At 46.9% G+C, this 21,939-nt stretch overlaps 2 protein-coding genes across 2 annotated transcripts in view; one reads left to right on the top strand and one right to left on the bottom strand.

Moving 5' to 3' along the window:
- The window catches only part of CSMD2 (CUB and Sushi multiple domains 2), a 607,194-nt gene extending 588,415 nt beyond the window's left edge, over positions 1–18,779 (top strand). Inside the window, exons 63-71 of the mRNA XM_030326876.2 lie at positions 3,000–3,111; positions 3,682–3,861; positions 10,524–10,586; positions 11,281–11,442; positions 12,934–13,046; positions 14,435–14,522; positions 15,883–16,021; positions 16,224–16,439; positions 18,707–18,779. Coding sequence (XP_030182736.1) covers positions 3,000–3,111; positions 3,682–3,861; positions 10,524–10,586; positions 11,281–11,442; positions 12,934–13,046; positions 14,435–14,522; positions 15,883–16,021; positions 16,224–16,383 — 1,017 coding nt within the window. The 3' untranslated portion in view covers positions 16,384–16,439; positions 18,707–18,779. The remainder of the gene's footprint in view (positions 1–2,999; positions 3,112–3,681; positions 3,862–10,523; positions 10,587–11,280; positions 11,443–12,933; positions 13,047–14,434; positions 14,523–15,882; positions 16,022–16,223; positions 16,440–18,706) is intronic.
- On the bottom strand, positions 9,370–9,756 carry LOC115521574 (interferon-induced transmembrane protein 3-like). Its single transcript, XM_032594252.1, has one exon. It carries the CDS (start codon positions 9,754–9,756, stop codon positions 9,370–9,372), a length of 387 nt encoding a protein of 128 aa, XP_032450143.1.
- Positions 18,780–21,939: the final 3,160 nt, after the last annotated feature.

Genomic DNA, 21,939 nt, shown 5'->3' with positions numbered 1-21,939 from the left:
GTTGCTATTTTAGGAAGCGGGGTGAGGGAAGAGGCCTCCTGAACTTGAACTGTGGCCTGTGTGATGAGAAGGGCCAGCCCTGGGCAGAGCTGGGTGGGTATTTCTGGCAGAGGGAGCGGCCAGTGCAGAGGGGTGTCAAGGCAGGGGAGTGCTTAGCAGGTTGGAGGACTGGTAGGTGGGCGAGCCAGCAAGTCCGGAGCATTGTGAACAGAGGAGAAGAGGCCAGAGAGCTGGGTGAGGTTTGGAAACGGGACACTGTCTTATCAAGTTAAATATTCACACATGCTGTGACCCAAGAGCTCCATTCCTGGAAACTAACCCCAAAGACACTCTTGCACATGTTACCAAAACATGAGAAAAATTGTGGTAAAGTCACACAATGGTGTATTAGCAGGGCAGATGAATGCACTACAGCTCTACGCAATGCAGTCATGGGGGAGCCCCAGTGGCTCAGTCGGTTAAGCACCCGACTCTGAATATCAGCCCATAATATCAGTCCAAGTCACGATCTCACTGTTCATGAGTTCAAGCCCTGTGTCAGGCTCTGCACTGACAGTGTGGAGCCTGCTCAGGATTCTCTCTCCCTCTCTTCCTGCCCCTCCCCACTCTCCCTCTCTCTCTCTCTCTCTCTCTCTCTGTCCATGTCTCAAAATAAATTTAGAAAACTTTTTTTAAAAAAGAAACATAGGGGGCGCCTGGGTGGCGCAGTCGGTTAAGCGTCCGACTTCAGCCAGGTCACGATCTCGCGCTCCGTGAGTTCGAGCCCCGCGTCGGGCTCTGGGCTGATGGCTCGGAGCCTGGAGCCTGTTTCTGATTCTGTGTCTCCCTCTCTCTCTGACCCTCCCCCGTTCATGCTCTGTCTCTCTCTGTCCCAAAAATAAATAAAAACGTTGGAAAAAAAAATAAATAAAAATAAAAATAAAAAAGAAACATAGTATGGGGCGCCTGGGTGGCTCAGTCGGTTAAGCGTCCAGCTTCCACTCGGGTCATGATCTCGCGGTTCATGAGTTTGAACCCTGCATCGGGCTCTGTGCTGACAGCTTGGAGCCTGGAGCCTGCTTCAGATTCTGTGTCTCCCTCTCTCTCTGCCCCTCCCCTGCTCATGCTCTGTCTCTCTCTGTCTCAAAAATAAATTAAAAACATTTTTAAAAAAAACCTTAAAAAAAAAAAGAAAAGAAACATAGTATGGAATGACAAAGGTGGTATGATGCTATTTCAAAAAGATTAAAACTAGGAACAACATCGTTGAGAGAGATATGTGCCTATTTGTGATAGAATTCTTTTTTAACAAAGCAAGGAAATTAAAAACAAAATTCAAGGTAGTAGTTACCACTGAGGGGGAGCAGAGGAACAGGGCAGGGAAGGAGCACACAGATAGTGACAACTATGTCACTAGCCTTCTAGCCCTTACGTGGAGGGGTGCACTCCACTTAAGATGTACAGTTCCTTATGACAGATCATTTCTGTATATGTTCCACATAGACTTTTGCATGCATCAAATATCACATGATAATTTTTTTAATGTTTATTTATTTTTGAGAGCGAGACAGAGAGCAAGCAGGGGTTGGGGGGGGGGGCAGGGAGAGAGAGGGAGACACAATCCAAAGCAGGCTCCAGGCTCTGAGCTGTCAGCACAGAGCCTGACGTGGGGCTCAAACCCACAAACTGTGAGATCATGACTTGAGCTGAAGTCGGATGCTTAACCAACTGAGCCCCTCACGTGATAATTTTTGAGAAGAGAAAGCCATGGGCCAGGTCACCTAGGGCCCTCAAGGCCACAGTGAGCATTTTTGGTTTTATTCTAAATGTCACAGGAAACCATTTGAAGGTGATTCTGATCCAGCATTTGCACGCTGTGGAGAGAGTGAATGGTGGGGGTTAAGGAGGGAGGCACCAGACAAGTAGGATGCTGTTGCAGTGGCTCAGGAGGAAGGAGGAGTGACAGTGACACGGGGAGAAGTGAAGGGGTCGGGGTGGGCTTTGTAGACAGAACCAGAGGACTTGTTGGATTGGAGGGAGAGGCTGAAGCAAAGGGAGGAATCAAGGCTGTCTTGAGGGTTTTGATTTGCACAACTGGATGGACAGAGGTGCCGTTGCCGAATGAGATGATGAAATTTAAGACACAGCAGTGAGGCCTGGAGGAAGGGAGTGCGAGTCAAGAGTTTCACTTTGCGATTGAATTTGCTCCTGTACGTAATAGGGACACGTGAGTGTTCTTAGCTGGGAAATAGTGAAATCCGAGTTGCGACTTAGGAAGCTGATCTGACCCCGCCATGCCACGCAGAGGGCAGAGGGAGAGATGGAGTCGGTGGCTGCAGGGGTGTAGAGTTGGACAGTGAGGGCTGGTGGAGGGTGAGGATGGGGAAAACAACTGAGCAGAGACTTAGATGGCAGGAAGGTGGCAATTCCGTCCGACAGATACTTACAAAGCAAGTGCCAGATGCAGCTATCTGGAGAGAAGACAAGTCTTCCTTCCTTATGGAATGTATCAATTCGTAGAAGAAAGAGACACGCACAAGCAGTGATTCTGTTTCGTGCAGTGTATAAAATGCTTTCAAATCCACCACTGCATTTGAGTGTCACAACACTGTGCTGTAGGCGTGGCAGGGCTGGTCACCCACGCTCTCCACCAGAAGACTAAGGCATACAGTCCCCTTCAGCCTGTCACTCAGTGAGTAGACATGGAAGCCGCAACTCTGATCACGATCTTCTGATTCTGAGTCAGGCACTCTGTCCGCCACAGCGGAGAGTGATGCTTCCAGTAACAGCATTGATCTGGCTCCGGGGCCTGGGTGAGGGCTTGCGGAAAAGGCGGAGTGGAAGCTGCCTCAAAGGGGGTAAATAATATTTAACCGGGCAGAGAAGTGGAAGTAGGATGTTGCAGGTGGAGAGAGAGGTGTGGGTAGGAGCTCGGTCACGCGAAAGTAAGTAGTCAAGCGACAGGGTGTGAAGCATCGCTGGGCAGAAAGTGATCAAGGAACCTTCCCTCCTCCCCACAGGTCGGAAGCACAGTGCTCTTCCGCTGTCAAAAAGGTTACTTGCTTCAGGGCTCCACCACCAGGACCTGCCTTCCTAACCTGACCTGGAGCGGAACCCCACCCGACTGTGTCCGTGAGTGCAGACTTCACCTGCATCCCACGATGGTGCCTCTTGGCAACACGTTATCTCCCCCAGCTGGGCGCCTGGGCCGTGCTCAGACGTTCTGGATGACGGGGAGCTCATGACTTCTCATTGGGACCAATACTGCGCTCTTTGTAGTCCTTATCCCTTGGGGCCTCACGGAAGACACTGCCACACAAAAGCCTTTCTGATACTGGAAGGCAATTCCTATGCCTTAGCAAAAAAGAAAGAACTTTCCAGTGGCAGCAAAAACGAACTGCTACAAGGTCAGCCCTCAGGATGAAAGATTGCAGGCTTTTGATCATGATTATTCCTCTTCCCTCAGGAAGAGTGCTGCAGTCCCTCCAGACTGACTAAGCCAGTATCTACATCACCTCCGTCGTAGCCATCTGTATAGACATCAAGGCTGGGGTGGAGGGGAGATGTGGGGAGGGCATGCTGGACATGAAAGGGGCCTAGAAAGCAAAGGAAGGGGATGTTCCATCTAGGAACAGGAATGGGCAGAAGGCCTTCTGAGGACCCTAATCCCCCAGGCCCAACACCATCTTTCCTCTCGTCCAGCCCACCACTGCAAGCAGCCAGAGACGCCAACCCATGCCAACGTTGGGGCCCTGGACTTGCCCTCCATGGGCTACACCCTCATCTATTCCTGCCAGGAGGGCTTCTCCCTCAAGGGTGGCTCCGAGCACCGCACCTGCAAAGCAGATGGCAGCTGGACAGGCAAACCACCCATCTGCCTGGGTGAGTGTGCCTGCTCGGTGAACTTCTCCAGCAGGGGAGGCCAAAGGTGACAGCTGAGCTTGGGGGGAAGACGGCAACAGAGAAGGAAGAGGGGTGCCCGGGTGGTTCGGTTGGTTAAGCCTCCACCTCTCGATTTCAGCTCAGGTCATGATCTCACGGTCTGTGGGTTCAAGCCCCACGTCAGGCTCTCTGCCGACAGTGTAGAGCCTGCTTGGGATTCTCTCCCTTTCTCTCTCTCTGCCCCTCCCCCCGCTCTCATTTTTTCTCTCTCTGCCTCTCAAAATAAATAAATATTTCTTAAAAAGGAAGGAAGAGATGTGATTTCCAGGAGCTGGATCCTGCTTCTGATTTTCTGAGGTATTGAGCCTCTAGGAGATGTCAGTCTAGAGAGGCACAGGGTAAGGCCATCCCAAATTTTATTTTGCTACCTTCTCCCAGGATTATATTTCCACCAAACCAGAATAACTCGTTACACATAGTATAACCTTGATAAAACAGCACCCACCCACAGATCCCTTGGTATTACCAAAATGCCCCAGACCTCCCTCCCCCTCATCTTCATTCATTCATTCTGTTTATTGAGCATTATCACCACACATGCCTGTGCTAGGGATAGGGAATTGGAAGGTGAAAGACACAGACCCTGCCCTAAAATAGCTCACGTTCAGCTGCAGAAGACACATTATCAAATGTAACCGAACCTTCAGGAACATGGCAATGCACTGAATGCCGTGGGGATGAGGAGGAAGAGGACCAATTCAGCCTAAGTAGGGGAGGAGAGAAACCAGGGAAGGCTTCCTGGAGAAGGTGATCTGAGTCCAGGCTTAACAGAAGGGTCAAGCAAGGATAAAGGATCAGTTTGGTGCTGGAACGGCATTAAACTCTCCTACAGATGCTGATCTCACCATATTTCAGGTGCTAAGTAGTCTAAGCACTTTGTGTGCGCTAACTCATTTAATCCTTAACAATCATCCTAAGAGGCAGGGGCTATTCAGATTTAACATATGAGGAAACTGAGACACAGAGAAGTTAAGCAACATGCCCAGGGTCACCAGCTGGTAAAGGAAAAGTGCTGAGATTCAGATCCTGAAGACCTAACTTCAGAATTCCTGTTCCTAAGTACTTTGCAGTTCTGCCCCTCAGGGAGAGAAAGTGTCAGAGTCAGAGCCTTTATCAGGGCCAGAATGTAATACTATTCTTGTATTTTCACTGCATGAAGTGTTGTACGTTTATTTTACTTATGAAAAGTAGTATTTGTTCTCCATATGTGGTAGTGAACTCTTCTAGAGTACATTTAAGTTCTCATTGTGATAATATGGTCATAATATAAAATATACCAAATGAACCATTTTTAAGTGCACAGCTCAGTGGCATTAAGTGCATTTACCATACTGTGTGCAACCATCACCACCTTCTCCAGGACACTTTCATCTTCCCCAACAGAAATTCTGTCCCCATTATCATTTGTCTCAAGATAGTTTTTGATTTCCCTTTTGATTTCTTCTTCAGTCCATTGGTTGCTCAGGAACATGGTATATAATCCACATATTTGTGAATTTTCCACTTTTTTTCTTATAATTGATTTCTAGTTTTATATCATTGTGGCCAGAAGAGATGCTTGGTATGATCTCTATCTTCTTAGATTTATTAAGAATTATTTTGTAGGCCAACATATGCTCTGTCCTGGAGAATGTTCCCTGTGCACTTGAGGAGAATGTATATTCGGCTGCCGTTGGGTGGAATGTTCTGTAAATGTCCATTAAGTCCATCTGATCTCATGTTTAGTTTAGGTCCAGTGTTTTCTTACTGATTTACTGTCTGGATGATCTATCTGTTGTCGAAAGTGAGGTATTGAACTCCTCTACTGTTATTGTATTGCTGTCTGCTTCTCCCCACAGATTTGTTAATATTTGCTTTATATATTTAGGTGTCTTGATGTTGGGTGCATAAATATTTATAACTGTTATATCCTCGTGATGAATTAACCCTTTATCATTATCTAATGAACTTCTTTCTCTCTTGTTACGGTTTTTGGCTTGAAGTCTATTCTGTCTATATAAATATAGCTTGCTCCGCTGTTGGTTTCCATTTGCATGGAACATCTTTTTCCTTCACTTCCTTTTCAGCTACATGTCCTTAAAAGTCAGTCTCTTGTAGGCAGCATATAGTTGGGTCTGGAGTTTTTGTTTGGTTTTTGTTTTGTCCACTCAACCGCTCTCTGTGTTTGGATTGGAGAATTTAGTCCATTTACATTTAAAGTAATTTTTGAGGGACCCCTGGGTGTCTCAGTCGGTTAAGGGTTCAACTTTGGCTCGGGTCATGATCTCACGGTTCATGAGTTCGAGCCCCACATGAGACTCTGTGCTGATAGCTCAGAGCCTGCTTCTGATTCTGTCTCCCTTTCTTTTTACCCCTCCCCTGCTCACACACTCTCTGTCTCTCTCAAAAATAAATAAACATTTAAAAAAATTACAGGGGCGCCTGGGTGACTTAGTTGGTTAAGCATCCAACTTCAGCTCAGGTCATGATCTCGTAGTTCATGAGTTCAAGCCCCACATCCAGCTCTGTGCTGACAGCTCAGAGTCTGGAGCCTGCTTCTGATTCTGTGTCTCCCTCTCTCTCTGCCCCTGCCCCCACTCACACTCTGTCTCTCTCTCTCAAAAATAAATAATAAAAAATTTTTAATTATAAAAAAATAAGTAATTTTTTATAAGTATGAACTTCCTATTGCCATTTTCTTAATTTTTTTCTGGCTGCTTTGTAGTTGCTTTCTTCTTTTCTCACTCTCTTCCTTTGGAATTTGATGAGTTTCTGTAGTGGTACATTTTGATTCCTTCCTCTTTTTGTGTATCAACTATAGGTTTTTGTTTTGTGTTTACTGTGAGGCTTACATAAAACATCTTGTAGCAGTCTTTTAGAGCAAATAACAACTTAACTTTGAGTGCATACAAAAGCTCTACGTTTTTACACTCCCTTCCTACATTTTATGTTTTTGAGATCACAATTGACATCTTTTTATATTGTGTATTCATTAACAAATTATTATAGTTATAGTTACTTTTAACACTTTTGTCTTTTAACCTTTACACTAGCGTTATGACTGATTTACCCACCACAATTACAGTATTAGAGTATTCTGAATGTAACCATCTATCTTTATCAGTGAGCTTTATACATTTATATGCTTTTTTGTTTAGATCTCTTCTTTTACTTGAACTCTTACTGTTGAACCTTGTGTAGCTGTACATTCAGTGTGTCCATGGCGTGGGGGGTGGGGGGAGGGAATTCAGGAGCCTTCTATGTCACCATCTTGCTCTGGAGTCTCTTCAAGAGTTCTTTATATATCTAGAATATAAGACCCTTATCAGATACAAGATTTGCACATATTTTCTCCAATTTTACGGGTGGTCTTTCACTTTCTTTATTTTTTGTTAAGTTTATAGTACTTTATCCTTTATTTCATTCCTCACCTAAAATGAAATTAGACTGTCAATTTTAAGCTCCACTTTAGTCCTGTGTTACATTGTTTTTTCAAATGTGGGAGGTATTTTTTACAGCCTTATTGAGATATAATTTGTACATTAAACTGCACATATGTAATGAATACAATGCAATAAGTTTGGACTTTTTTTACCTTCTTTTGATGTCCTTTTGAACACAAAAGTTTTTAATTTTAGTGAACTCCAATTTATCTATATTTTCTTTGCTTGTTTGTGCTTTCCTATCATATCTAAGAAACCACTGCCAAATCCAAGGTCATGAAAACTTATGCCTGTGTTTTCTTCTAAGAGCTTTATAGTTTAGCTCTTACATTTAGGTTTATTTTGTGGGGTTTTTTTGGTGCGGGTGGTTGTTTGGGGTCCAAATTCATTCTTTTGCATGTGGCTATCCAGTTATCCCAGCACCATTTATTGGAAAAACTATTCTTCACTATTCTTCATTGAACTGTCTTGGTACCCTTATCAAAGATCACTTGACCATAAATATGTGAGCTTATATCTGGATCCTCCATTTTATCCACTGAGCCGTGTAACTGCCTCTATGACATCACCACAGGTCTGATTACAATAGCTTTGTAATAAATTTTGAAGTTGGGAAGTGTACATCTTCCTTTTTGTGCTTCTTTTTCAGGATTGTTTTGGCTCTTCTGGGCCCCTTTTATTTCTAGATGAATTTTAGGACTGGATTTTGAAATTCTGCAAAGCAGACAGCTGGGATTTTGACAGGGATTGTGGTAAATCTGTAGGTCAGTTGGGGGAGTGTTGCCGTCTGAGCTATATTAAGTCTTCCAGTCCATGAACATGGAATGTCTTCCCATTCATTTAAATCTTTAATTCCTTCTAATGATGGTTTGTCATTTTCAGCATATAAGTCTTGCACTTCCTTGGTTACATTTATTCTTAAGTACTTCATTGTTTTTGATGTTACCGTGTACTTATATATAAAAACACAAAATGCTTTAGATGCAGTTGAATTTTACCTGTCCCTTCCTGTGTGACCTTGGGCAAGCCTCTTCACCTCTCTGCCCCTTAGTGGGTTTCTCTTCTATAAAATGGAGACAATAATCTCTACCTCACAGGTTTTTTTCATTAAAATGTTTCATGTTATTTACTTATTTTGAGAGAAAGCATGAGCAGGGGAGGGGCAGATAGAGAGGAAGAGAGAGAATCCCAAGCAGGTTCTGCACTGTCAGCGCAGAGCCTGACATAGAGCTCGATCTCACAAACTGTGAGATCATGATCTGAACCAAAATCAAGAGTTGGACACTTAGCCAACTAAGCCACACAGGTACCCCTCTACCTCACAGTTTTGAGAGCAGGGGTAAGTGAAATAACATGAAATACATGGCCTAGCATAGATCCTGGCCCATAAAATCCTTTCTCCCTCTCACTCCCTCATCTTATAAAACCTAAGACAATTAAAGGCATTTTGTTCATAAATTTGCTTTTACTGAGTCATTGTGGAAAGTTTCTCCACAGCCTTTTGCAAACACAAACATAAGCTAACCTCCAGAGTCAGAAGGATTATGCTAAAACCCTGGCCTCCTAAAAGAGACAGTAGGGAGAGTCAGCCCTTCCTTGGTGACAAGACAGATATTTCTGTTGTTTCTGTGTCAAATAAGGAAAGACATTAACATTGGCTGACTGTCACCTCATTTATTTATCACAGACCTATAAGGTATGTGCCCATGTATTTCAGTATTTGCCCATGTTTCCAATGAGGAGACAGAGACTCTGAGTGGTAAAGTAACTAGTCAAGGTCACACAGCATTAAGTAGCACTACTGGGACCTGAACCTAGACTGTATGGCTCAGGCCCAAAACTTGTGCTTTTGCACGTGCTTTCGCCTGTGAGGGCTTCTCAGTCTTTTATTTCCCACACACATAAGTGCTTCATTGGATTCAGTTGTAGACTGATGTGTATATAAACTGCTGTGAAAGGGGTGACAGCCTCAGGCCATGGGCAGCTACTAGGAAGCTCCATAACCTTTTATGATCTCTGAAATTGCTTAGAGAATCATCAGTGAGCCAGTGACAAAAATAATGGTGAATATAACAATCAGAAGGAGGCCCAAGACCAGGTGCTGGATGTGCAGGCACTCGGTGGCAGAGTCATAGGCCTGGGCCTCTGTCACATCACCCACCCTCTTCCAGTCCCTGGGCTTCACAGAGTAGCCCAGGCAGCACAAGTTCACAAAGACTATGTTGAACAGGGACCAGATGATGTGATCACGCACAGAGGTTTTGCTGTGAATGCCGATCGTGGTGGTTGCCATGGGATCCAAGCCCTGGGCCACCCCAAGTACAGCCACCTCGTGCTTCTCCTTGAGCATCTCATAGGTTGGGGGGGATGTGGTGTGGATGCCGGGAAAGTAGGGCTGAGAATTGCAGTTCATAGTGCCAGACGGAGCAGCTGTTGGGGGCTTCTTAGTCTTCATATCCTCACTCCAAAGGAGGGAAGCACTCCACTGAAACCCCCACCAGTGCTCAAGGAGTTCGCTTTTGATTGGTGGAAGGTCCTCCTCGGTGCCAGGCATCTGGGAGGAAAGTAGAAACAGTCCAGGACAGGGCTGTTCAAACTAGGGTCATCCGTAGGGACGTTCGGCAGATCTCTGTACCAGGGTGGGAAAATAACTTTATTTTCCTTTACCCTTTACTGAAACTTAGCATTTCCTTTCATTTGGAATGTAGACAAAAACCCAAAACAGTGTTTACAACACCTATAACTTTGTAACCAGTAAAAATTGCAGAGATTTTCATATTATATTATCATTCTCGCTGATATCGTGAAATATTGCATATGTTCCTGACTGATGTTCCTAATGAAACATTAGGGTAGTGACTGGACCTGCTGCCAGATCCTGTTACTTAATGCAGTAGTAAAGAATCACATATTCCCTGCATCCTAGTTCTTTGTTTAGTATTTCAATGACTATAATCGATGGAATGGATTTCCCTTTAACTCTTTACGTTTGATTATTCTGAGAGGGGCCCATAGCATCACCAGACCATCAAAGTATCCACTCCCAGTCTAAAGAGGACAAGTCCAAAACAAGATCTCAAAGAAACCATTGACCTAATGTCAGAGAGGTGGCCATTATTTCTCTAGTAGAGTGTAGACCAGAGGCTGAACCTATTTCCCTCCTTTCTCTTTCCCCAGCAGAGGTGCGGCCTAGTGGGAGACCCATCAACACTGCCCGGGAACCACCACTCACCCAGGCCTCCGGTAGGTATGGTTCAGATCTCTGGCTCAAGAAACTGGTGTTGCTTCCTTCACCTAGTTACACATGACTTTCTAAGTACTCAGTGAAAGGATGTGAAAACTGTCTACAGAGCCAAACGGGTTTCCCCACCCCAAACAGACTTCAGGAGGAAGTGAAGGAAGGAAAGGAAACAAAAACCTCATCCAGAAGAGAGAGCCCAAGCTTTCCAGAAACACATCCAGAGCTTCGAGCTCTGGAGCCATTGATTACCACAAGCCCAGCCCCCACCCCCCAACCCAGTATGTGGTCATACAGACACAAAGACCCAAGTCCTGCCTAGGGAGCTTCCTGGAAATGGTTACATTTTTAATACAGGTATTGTATCTTTCAAAGTGTGATGTCCATAACTGGGCACATAACTACAGGTGTGGCCCGACCAGTGCAAGACTATTATAGACTATCATATCCTTTTTCAAACTTTATTCTTTTATGTACCACATTAGTGTGTTATACAAGAAGGAAACTAGATTTGGCATCATATTCAGCTCTAATTCCATTCTGGATCACAAGAGGACTCGAGCACTCCACCATCCTCCTCTGTGTTAGGTGTTGGGGGAAAACAATCTCAGTGAGTGAACTGGGATCAACCATCAGGTGGCCGCAATCCAATCAACACATATGTAAGTCCCTCTCATATCTGCTCCCCAATTCCTCTAGTTCCTGGTGATGTTTTTGCCAAGAATTCCCTATGGAAAGGGGCCTATGAGTACCAGGGGAAGAAGCAGCCAGCCATGCTCAGAGTGACTGGCTTCCAGGTTGTCAACAGCAAGGTCAACGCCACCATGATCGACCACAGTGGAGTGGAAGTGCACTTGGCTGGTAAGGAGCAGGCCACCCCCTTGAAAGCCTGGGTGTGGCAGGGGTGGGGGGGCCCACGCCCTCTGCAAGAATGTGTCTACTCTCATGGCGTCCTCCTGTCCTTGTCTGGTGGGGAGCAGGCAAATAATGTGTCTATTCATTTTTGCTTGCATGATAAAACCACTGGGACTAAAATGAAGTGGTTAGATAACAAACAATAACTTGAACATAAAAGCACTCCTAACTAAAGAGGAAAGAGACCAATATCTCTAAAACTGAACCAAAAATAGGGACAGAGAACTCCCAGAAGCCAAAATACAGACAGACAATAAACAAAAGAAAGTACACGTTTCAGCAGTAATCAAAAAACTGAAAGTAAACACAAAATGCCATTTTCTACTTATTCCCCTAAGATTTTTTTTTAAAGTGATAAACTTTAGTGCTGGTCAAGGTCAAGTGAAGACACTGATGCGGTGAGGGCCAAAGTATGAAACAGGGCAATTCTAGAAAACAGTTTGGAAACTTGTGTCAAGATCTTTTAAAATTAGTGAAGCCATTAATTATATTTCTAGGAATTTTTTTCATAAAAAGTAGCTATGGAGGGAGTCAAACATTTATGAATAAAGGATGTTCACATAACAGGGCCATTTGTATCATATCAAAACTGGAAGGAGAAAATTGTCCAAAATTAATGAAATGGATGTATTAATTATAAGAGATCTGATAGATAAAATAGCTTGCCAGTATGGGGGAAAATGGACCTATCGTAGTGCACGTTAAATGTGACTCCAGTTTTTAAAGGAAAAATTACATTCATAAGAAAGAAAGCTGGAAGTAATTAGACCAAAACGTGAACAGGGGCAATTTCTTAGTGATACCAGGAATGATTGTGATTTTCTTCCTGCATCTCTGCATTTTCCAAAATTTCCCCAATTTTCAATCTTCCTATAATCAGAAAACTAAATCTCTCAGAAAACAAATGCAAAGATAAAGGCATGCGTGAGCAAATGAAGGCACATGTTAATACACAACCCACGTGCACTCATATCCGCCCATTCATGCGTGCACATACCAGCACAGCTGAGCAGTCAGTTTCACTCATCTGCTGTAAGACATAGTCATAAAGATGTGCACATAACCCCGTGTACGTGCCTCCTGCATTCCCACACCCATCGAATTGTAAAACATACTCATGTGTTAACTGACACATTAACGTATCCAAAGTCCTATTCACTTTATTCCGCCATGTGCATGTTTTAAAAGGGTCACAATCACAGGCCAGTGATTTAGTGGTCAGTAACACACATTTGCACATTCGTGCACATCCTCTCATTCAGCCCACACAAACTCATGGGCAACACTATACTTACCTACTTATGGTTATGTATGGAATGTTTATATCAACATCTACATGTGAAATTTCACCAGGACAGTCACACCCACATCCCCACAAATATGGGTTTGGGGATTTTTCCAGATCTTTAGTCTACTCTCTGAACTTTCTTTTCCCAGGAATTTACAAGAAAGAAGATTTCCATCTCCTGCTCCAGGTTTACCAGATCACAGGACCTGCGGAGATCTTTGTGAATAAGTTCAAAGATGACCACTGGGCTTTAGATGGGCATGTAAGTTCAGCAAAATCTGCCCTTGACCTCCCTGTGCCCTATCCCCACCCCTGATTCCCAGATCACTGGCAGGGAATGGGGGAGAAGAGAGTGGAAACTCGTAGGATCAACATGGAAACTTGGGGGGGGGGGGTTCTTTGGGACGAGGACAGGGAGCAAGGGAGCCCTCGCCTGCTCGTGAAGTGGGTAAAGGAAAAGATAAAGGGACCAGGAGGCTGAGTGTCCAGAGGGCCAGCACATCTGAGTGATAGGGAGTAGGCTCTGATGTTAGAGCAGAAAGCAAGGAACTAGAGGTCAGCGGTGTAAGAGTGAATTCAAGCAAGCTGGAGGTAATGACATGGTGCCGGGACATGGGAAAAGGTGGTGGGTCCCAGGTGACTACCTCAAATATCCACTCACATTTGAGGATGCGGATTACAGATGATTTAGCACAGCTAGAAGACCAAGACGTAGGGGAGGAGACACGGCTTCCTTGCCTTCTTTTGTGGGGGAAGACTTAACGCATTCTAGGGCATTCTGAAGGCAGAAGGCAGGTCCACAGTGATGCTCCTCTTCCAGTTTCACAGGAGGGGAGTTGAGCATCATGTCACATATCACACCTTTGGCTTCCCTGTCTTGGATCTTTGATGCTAGAAATGGAAGGCCGGGAAGGAGGGAGAGGTCACAGAGGCCAGAGTAGCAGAGAGCTGAGGAGTCAGGGTGCATCCTCAGGGACAAGACAGCAGGTGGACGACTGTGGATTTGTGACTTTGCTTTTCAAATACATAAGGAGAGGGGCACCTGGCTGGCTTAGTCAGTACAGCATGAGACTCTTGATCTCAGGGTCAAGAGTTCAAGCCCCACGCTGGGCATAGAGCTTACTTAAACATGTAAGGAGAAGCAAGTGGCTTCCCCCAAGGGCTGGCACATCTGGTTAGTTCCTTGGTATTCTTGAGAGTAGCCTGTGGACCCCCCTTGGATACCCCATTGGGTAGCGAAGACCCGGATGCTTCAATAGCAGTAGTCCAAAAGCCGTGCAAGAACAACAGACCCTACTATGCTGGGAGGGTCACCATAGAGAACAAGGGTCAAAGTTAGGAGATGGATGGGGCTAGGAGTACAGGCCATGGGCTAGAAGCAAATGGAGCTCTGGAGGGCCAAGCCGCTGGAGCAGCTTAGGACAACAGCCAACCATCAGGCCTACTTCTGTGGCCACCCGTGCGTGGTTTGGGGCACAGATGGCACAGTCCGCCTAGAGCACAGTGGACGGAGGACCCCACCTTGGGGATGGAGCAGGAGCTGGGAGGCGTGCAGTAGCCAAACATCCTCAAAGCATGCCCTCAGCTGAGCAGCACACGGGCTTTGTGTCCAATGCCCCCATCTCACTGACTCTGCCCTCACCCTCACAGGTCTCCTCAGAGTCCCCCGGAGGTACCTTCATCTACCAAGGCTCCGTCAAGGGCCAAGGCTTTGGACAGTTCGGCTTTCAAAGACTTGGTAACTAGCATTGGTCCCCTGGAAGGGTGTGCTCGTGGGGCAGGGGAGACACTTGAGTGCTGGGGCAAGGGATTGACGTTCAACAGCCAGATCCAGGGATCCTTAACCATTTGGGGGCCATGGCCACCTTTGAGATTCTGATAAAGGCTATGAAATATGTCCCCAGAAACAAGCGCATAGACATAATACGCTCAATCTTAGCCAAACAGTGTCAAGGCCCAGCCTGAAGTTGAGACCCCCAGCTTAAGGGACATTGGGTCTCAGATACAGATGCCTGCAACACCACCCAGCCAGCCCTTGGGCATCACACAGACACCCCGAACAAGCAGACGTGGGGTTATCAGGGGTGCCTTTACTCACAGTGCCCTTTCCAACCCCGAGCAGTCCCGAAAGATGGTTCTCCCCTAGCATCTTTACCCTGACTGCTACACATCATTGGCATCCAATGTCCTCACTTCCTCGCTGGCCTTGACCCAGAGCCTCCCGGTCAGAGCCTCAGACTCTAGTCGGAGGAGGGCACCTGGCTTCTCAGAAGTGGTGGAAGGGGAGGCAGGAGGCAGTCATGGGCGCTCAAGGGTCAGCTCCACACATCTGGGTACTGACACCCACCATTCCCAGGGGCTCTGCCTGCGTTTCTCGCAGCTCTGACCTTTAGGAAGCTTCTCCTAATCTGTTTCCCTGGTTCCCACTCCACACTGTTCCTGCCCCAGAGGTATTCTTAGCTCCCCCTTGTGAGCAGCGTGGAGTAAGACCTCTGTCTCCTCCCGACGCACGCAGTCCCTCGGTCCCCTGGCCCCTCAGCGCCACACACCAGAGTTGGCCTTCACCGCTGACTCCCTGTCTCCCGAGGCAGACCTGTGCCCTCTTGGAGCCACTAAGCAGGCAGTGTTGCCTCCCCATGGTCTCCAGAGTCCTCCCAGCCTTGTGCTGGGAGGGCCAGAGCAGAGGAGGGGAGACGGTCCCCAGGCTGCTCAGCATCTCCTGTCCCCCTCCCCCACCCCCACCAGAGCAGCTCGCCCTCACCTGTTTTCTGTTGTGGCTTCCTTGTAAGCTTCTATCTGATAAAAGGCTCTGGTAGACAAAAGAAGTTTCGAAACTTCTGAAGGGCAACACCCTGTAAGATTTTATCCTGCCACACGGTTTTAGGTTCTCTGGCAGATGGGCTCCCCCAGGACTGATGGCTGTCCTTTGCATATGACCTGATAGACTGGTGTGGGGAGTCTTCTCCCCGGGGAATGTCTGAGTGTGAGGGGAGGCAGCTGCAGAAGGTGACATCCCTAGCCACGGCCACACCTCCCACTGGGGCCGTCCCCTCAGATCGTGTGCTGTGAGCTGAGGTTTATGCTCTGGGACTTTGCAGACCTCAGGCTGCTGGAGTCCGACCCCGAGTCCATCGGCCGCCACTTTGCTTCCAACAGCAGCTCGGTGGCAGCCGCAATCCTGGTGCCTTTCGTCGCCCTCATCATTGCAGGCTTCGTGCTGTATCTCTACAAGCACAGGTACAGGGGAAGAAGGCGGCATGGGGGGAGGGGGGCATGCAGGCCCATCACCCACCCCAGCCCGCCCACAGCCTCCCCGGCCCAGGAGAGCTGTCATCTTGGGAAAGGAAGACAGAACTTCCTACTCCCTCCTCTCCCCGTTCACACCCCTGAGCCTCTCCCTCTTTTGACGTTTTGGTCACTCTCTCTCTCTCATTCCCAGGAGAAGACCCAAAGTTCCGTTCAATGGCTACGCCGGCCACGAGAACACAAACGTTCGGGCCACATTTGAGAACCCAATGTACGACCGCAACATCCAGCCCACAGACATCATGGCCACCGAGGCGGAGTTCACAGTCAGTACAGTGTGCACAGCCGTATAGCCACCAGGCCTGGCTGCCACCGCCGCCGCCACCGAGAGCCCCGCCTCCGGCAGCCGGTGAGAGGGGGCGTGGGAGGCAGTCGCGTAGCGTAGCGGAGACACGTGCTCCCACAGCCGCGTCCAGTGGGAGGAGCCTATGCCCTGAGTGCCGTGGGGCGCCAGACCCTGAGCGGGGCGCTTCCCTGTGCCCTGTCTTTGTCCCCATTAGATGGGAAAACGAGGTAGAGAAAGGAATTCATTTGGCCAAGATCACACGCCTAATAAGGAGCAGGGTCACAATCCAATCCATCCAACCCCAGGCAGGCGGACTCCAGAGACTGTGCTCTTAGCCCTTTGGGCTTGGCAAAATATCTAAGTGGAATGTATTAGTGAGGGGTCTCCAGAGAGAGAGAGAGATGTATACACACATAACACATACCTAAGATATACATACCTATCTATGTGTGTATATGTATATACACATATATGCTTATCTCTCTATAAACATCTAAATATCTATATCCACATAGAAAGATGTATGTATACGTATATCTAGATATATAGAGATATCCATATAGAGACGCATGTATATTGTATATATACAGGGAGAGAGAGAGAGAGATTTAGTTTAAGGGACTGGTTCACATGATTGTGGGCCTGGCAAGTCTGAAATCCACAGGGCAGGCCTGCAGGCTGGAAATTCCATCAGGAGTTGATTTAATCTTGATCCAATGGCCATACGGAGACAGAATAACTTTCTCTTCAGGGACTTCAATCTTTTCTTCTCGGGCATTCAACTGATTGGATGAGGCCCACCTCCGTGGGGTGGGTAATCTGCTTTACTCAGTCTACTGATTTAAATGTTAACACACCCAAAAAATTCCTTCACAGCAACATTTAGACTGGTGTTTGACCAAACAACTAGTGTTTGACCAGAGCCTTGGCAGGTTGACATATCAAATTAACCATCACCTAGAGCATGATAGATGGGCTGACACGATCCCTGCCTGCCTCCAATTCTCCCCTTCCTTCTTTGAGTCCACTTTCTCCTCTAGAGTATTTCTCTTGCTTAGGTCTAAGCTTAAAATTGTAGGTATTGAGATAATTTATACATGAGATGAAAATTATTTTCAGAATACATAAAGGCAACTATTGAGTGCAAATAATTAAATTATTGAGCTTTTCTGCATCCTTTTACATCCATCTGAAACAAACATTTAAAGGAAGAGAAATTATTCCAGAATTCCAGAATTAGTTCTGAGGTTTCATGTCTATGATCCCTGTGTACTTTTTCCTACTCAGAACTCATACAAATAGAAGCAAAAAAGAAAAGGTAAAATCCCTTCCAATGACATAAATCAGGCCTCACCAGTGATCAGTAATGACTCTGAATTTCGAGTTGCTGAATTACTGAACAATATAAGGAAGAAACCAGAATGCCCTCTGACCTGCATATCCCCCCCCACCCCAACCCCTGCTCCCTACCTCAGGCTCCACTGGGTCCCCGTGCCTGTGTGCACAGTGTGTCACCTCTGGGTCATGTGCAGTTCAGCAGCCCTCAGCATCACTCATCATGAGCATTCAGGGCCTCTGAATATTCCGCCCAGCCCACAGCTCTCCACAGCGGGCTCTTCTGGCAAGGGGCCCACCTTGTCCTGCCCAGAGCAGGAGCACAGCGAAAACACAGAGAAAGCTGCTCTTAGTTCATGGAGGCGATGTGTGAAAAACCATGTGAACACACACACCCGTCTTTAGAACGAGTAATTAGGTGATAAATTCAAATAATGCCTAAAAGAACAGCTGAAATTAAAATAAGAACCCAAATAGGCAATTCATGGAGGCCTGTGGGGTCAGTGAGTGAGGGGGCAGGGTGCAGGGCTGTGCTATGGGCTTTCATGGGCCCTTTTCTTCCATTAAAAAATGTATATTAAACATGGTACCTTACAACAGTGTGTTACAAAGCTGAATAGAACTCAGTCCGGACTGATTATTACAGGTCCATTATTATTCCGATTTTGAAAGAATTGGATCTTGAAAAACATTTTCCTGGGCCCCTAAGTGAGCCCACTGTGGTGGCCCCTAGGCATTGGGTCTCCTGTGCCTAGTGGGTAAGTCGAACCGCCAGGGGAAGAAGACAGTATTGGGAAAATGTATGTCCTGCTGTGGGTGTTCCCCACCTATACCCACTCTCGGGTTCGGGAAGATCAAAGGTCAAGGTAACTAATTTCCTTCTTTCCCCTTTATTCCTCTTTGCTTTGCCTCTTTTCTCTCGCCTGCTTCCGCTCCCCACCTCACCCTGCCCGCCCCTCTCATTTACAATCCCCGCGCGATCCGTTTGTCCCCAGTTGTCCAGGGGACAGGCCGTCAGCCCCCTGAGCACAGTGCCCGGTGCCCATCTTCGTCTGTCTCTCTGCCCGTGTCTGCTACTGCTGGGACTTGGGTCCTCACCCCGCCACCACCTGCACCCGCCACCCCAGAGAAGACTCCCGCTGGGCCCCGACTTCGGGGCAGTACAGAAGAGGGGCTGCAGACGGACACAGGAAGCTTATGGATTTAAAACAGCAAAGCATCTTGTGGCTGTGGGGGGGAGGGGGGCCGAGCACACACAGACACACATGCCTCTCCTTCATTTGAGTCCTGCGAAGAGACCGCGGAAGTTAAAAAAAGAGAAATGTGTGTGAAAGATGCCCCCCCGCCCTGCTCCCCACAAACACAGAGAAGAGGTGAAGAGGAGGCTGCACGCCCCGCCGGCCCTGTGCGAGGAGGCGGCGAGTGTGTTAGGTGGTCAGTGTGTAGAAACCAGCCGTCCGCAACTGGCTGTTCTCCTGCAAAAGTGACAGCAAGGATTACCCCAAGGGCAGAAAAACATCTTAAGAAGTACTTTGGAAATCAGTTTATTTTTTCCAACAGAATTTTATTGAGTTCTAAACCCAGTGAGTTAAAAAGTCATTCTGGGTCCTGGGCAGCACTGGGGAAGGAAGGGTGGGTTGGGAGAGGTAGAGCAGGAATCTGGCCTTGAGTCTAAGGTCAGGTCTGGCTGTCAAGTGACAAAGAGAAGAGAAGCGAGGCTGTAGCCCAGACGGAGATGCCGAGTCGGCAGCATTGGGAAGGTGCTGATACAGCAGAGCAGGCCTATCCCAGTGTCCAAAAACTCATGGCTGCCTTGTGTTGAGTTTCTTCTCTGTGCCTGACACTTTAGGTGTATCATTTCTAGACCTTACAACAACCCAAAATGTAGGTATCGTTATTCCTGTTTTATAAATGAGAAAACAGAAGCCCAGAAAGGTTGAAGAGACGTAAGCCACACCGTAAGTGTGGAGTCAGGATGCTAACCCAGGTGGGTCTGACCCCAAAGTCCACTACACCAGCTGCCAGAAACCCAGGTCTAAAGGGGCACCAAATACAGGGAGGAGCAGGTGAATCTGTATAGTAGGACTGTGGCCGGGGCTGGTGGGCCAGGCAGAGGACCTGTGTGTCCTGTCTGGGCTCTTCTCCCTCCGTCTGGGCAGCCTCAGGGAAAGGGACCTCCTAGAGCTGGTGCTGCCCCCTTGGCCCCCAGCAGCCCCTGGCTACAGCAGACACAAGACCTGGGAGCTCCTGAACGGAAAGAACGGAGTGAACCTCTCCAGCTCCTTGCGAGAAGATTTGATTAATTCTGAGTTCCACTGTGCTTGGGTCCTTATTGAATTCCATACAAGTATTGCTGGGACACTAGCAAGTTTAGGAATCAAACTATGGCATTTAGAGCCATTTTCTCTGTCCTCGGGAAGGTCCCTATGGGCTTAAGCACCTGTGCACGTGTGACATGCTGGCCTGAGATGTTCATATCACATATACTGAAATAAATCGAAATGGAAGGGAGCGCAGTGGCAGGGACACCTGTTCTTCAACAGATGAGACGATCTGCCTCACAGTAAGAGGGGCCGAGTACAGCGAGAGGCGTCAGTTCCCAGCAGAGGGACTGAGGCTGGCAATGGCGGGAGCCCCGTGCCACCCACACCCACTCTGGGTCACAGCGTCCCTGGGCTTGGCGGGAGAGGGCCAACTCAGCCACACACACTCACACACTCATATCTCTCTTTCCCGGAAACAAATGCAGGAAGTTCTTTGGCTGCTCCCTTCCTCCCTTCTTTCACTCCTCCCAGACCAACCAGTGGACTCCTCCACCAGCCCTGCCTCCGCCCCCTCCCCTGTGTCCCCGCAGATGCCCAAGGAGCACATGCCAGGGGGGGCGCCCAGCACTCTGCTGTGCATTACCGTTTCCCACCTCCGGCATTCCTGCACCACCTCCAGAGGGTCAGAAGGAACCGGGGCAGTCTAGGCCTTCACTCGCCGTCCACCCCATACACCCACCACCATCCCATGAGGAGGAAAAAAAAAAAAAAAAAAAAGTAAAACAAAAACAAACAAAAAAATCTTTTGTACAGAGATATATTTTTATTATACAAAGTTTGTACAGTACCAAAAAAAGAAAAAAAGGTGTACATTTTTTTTTCATTATTGTAGGTAAACGGTAGTGGAAGCCTTTTTTGTAAATGTAATAAAATGTATAAATATGGTTTTCAGAAAACATCAAGGACTGTAAATATGTAATCTACACACCTTCTTGGCTTGTCTGCAGTATATACATTTAATTTATCTGTCTCTGTATATGAGGCTTCCCCTGGGGTCCTGCATTATGGTACTTTCCTGAATTTGAAGGCAATTTTAAATTTTTTGAATTCAAATAAAATATAAATTTTTGCATTGGTTTCTTACATCCTAATGGCCTTTTTCATGGCTAGGGGGCAAATGTTTCTTGGGGAAGGGAAGGAAAGACACATTTGGGGCCAGAAGCCAAGAGTGGAAATGTGGAAACCTACCATATACAAAAATTAACACAAAATGGATCACATACCTAAATATAAGACCTAAAATATAAAAGCCCTATAAGAAAGCATGGGGGAATGCTTCATGACATCCAATTTGACGATGCTTTCTTGGATATGACACCAAAAGCACAGGCAAACAAGAGAAAAAATAGATAATTGGACTTCATCAAATCTAAAAACTGCTTCAAAGCACGCAATCAACAGAGTGAAAAGGTAACCTACAGAAGAAATATTTGCAACTCATCTGATAAGGGATTGATATTGCCCAAAACGTAAAGAATTCCCACAATTCAACAACAAAAATAGACCTGATGTTAAAATGGGCAAAGGGCTTGAACAGACATTTTTCCAAAGAATATATACAAATAGCCAACAAGCACATGAAAAGTTGCAAAACATCGCTCATCATTAGGGAAATGCAGTCAAAACCACAGTGAGATGCCACCTCACATCCATTAGGACTGTGAGAAACACAGAAAAAGGGGACCTTGGTAGCTCAATAGGTTAAGCATCTGACTTCAGCTCAGGTCATGATCTCACAGTTTCTGGGTTCGTGCCCTGCATCGGGCTCTGTGCTGACAGTTCAGAGCCTGGAGGCTGCTTCGGATTCTGTGTCTCCCTCTCTCTCTCTCTCTGCCCCTCCCCCACTTGTGTCCTCTCTCCCTCTCTCTCCCTGTCTCTCTCTCAAAAATATATAAACATTAAAA

The sequence above is a fragment of the Lynx canadensis genome, chromosome C1 (genome assembly GCF_007474595.2).
Source record: "Lynx canadensis isolate LIC74 chromosome C1, mLynCan4.pri.v2, whole genome shotgun sequence".
In the NCBI taxonomy this organism is placed as follows: domain Eukaryota; kingdom Metazoa; phylum Chordata; class Mammalia; order Carnivora; family Felidae; genus Lynx; species Lynx canadensis.
This window is presented reverse-complemented; position numbering and strand designations above follow the sequence as displayed.

What these genes read in the sequence shown, in the direction of transcription:
- LOC115521574 (XM_032594252.1), bottom strand. Translation starts at nt 9,756, where the DNA reads ATGAACTGCAATTCTCAGCCCTACTTTCCCGGCATCCACACCACATCC.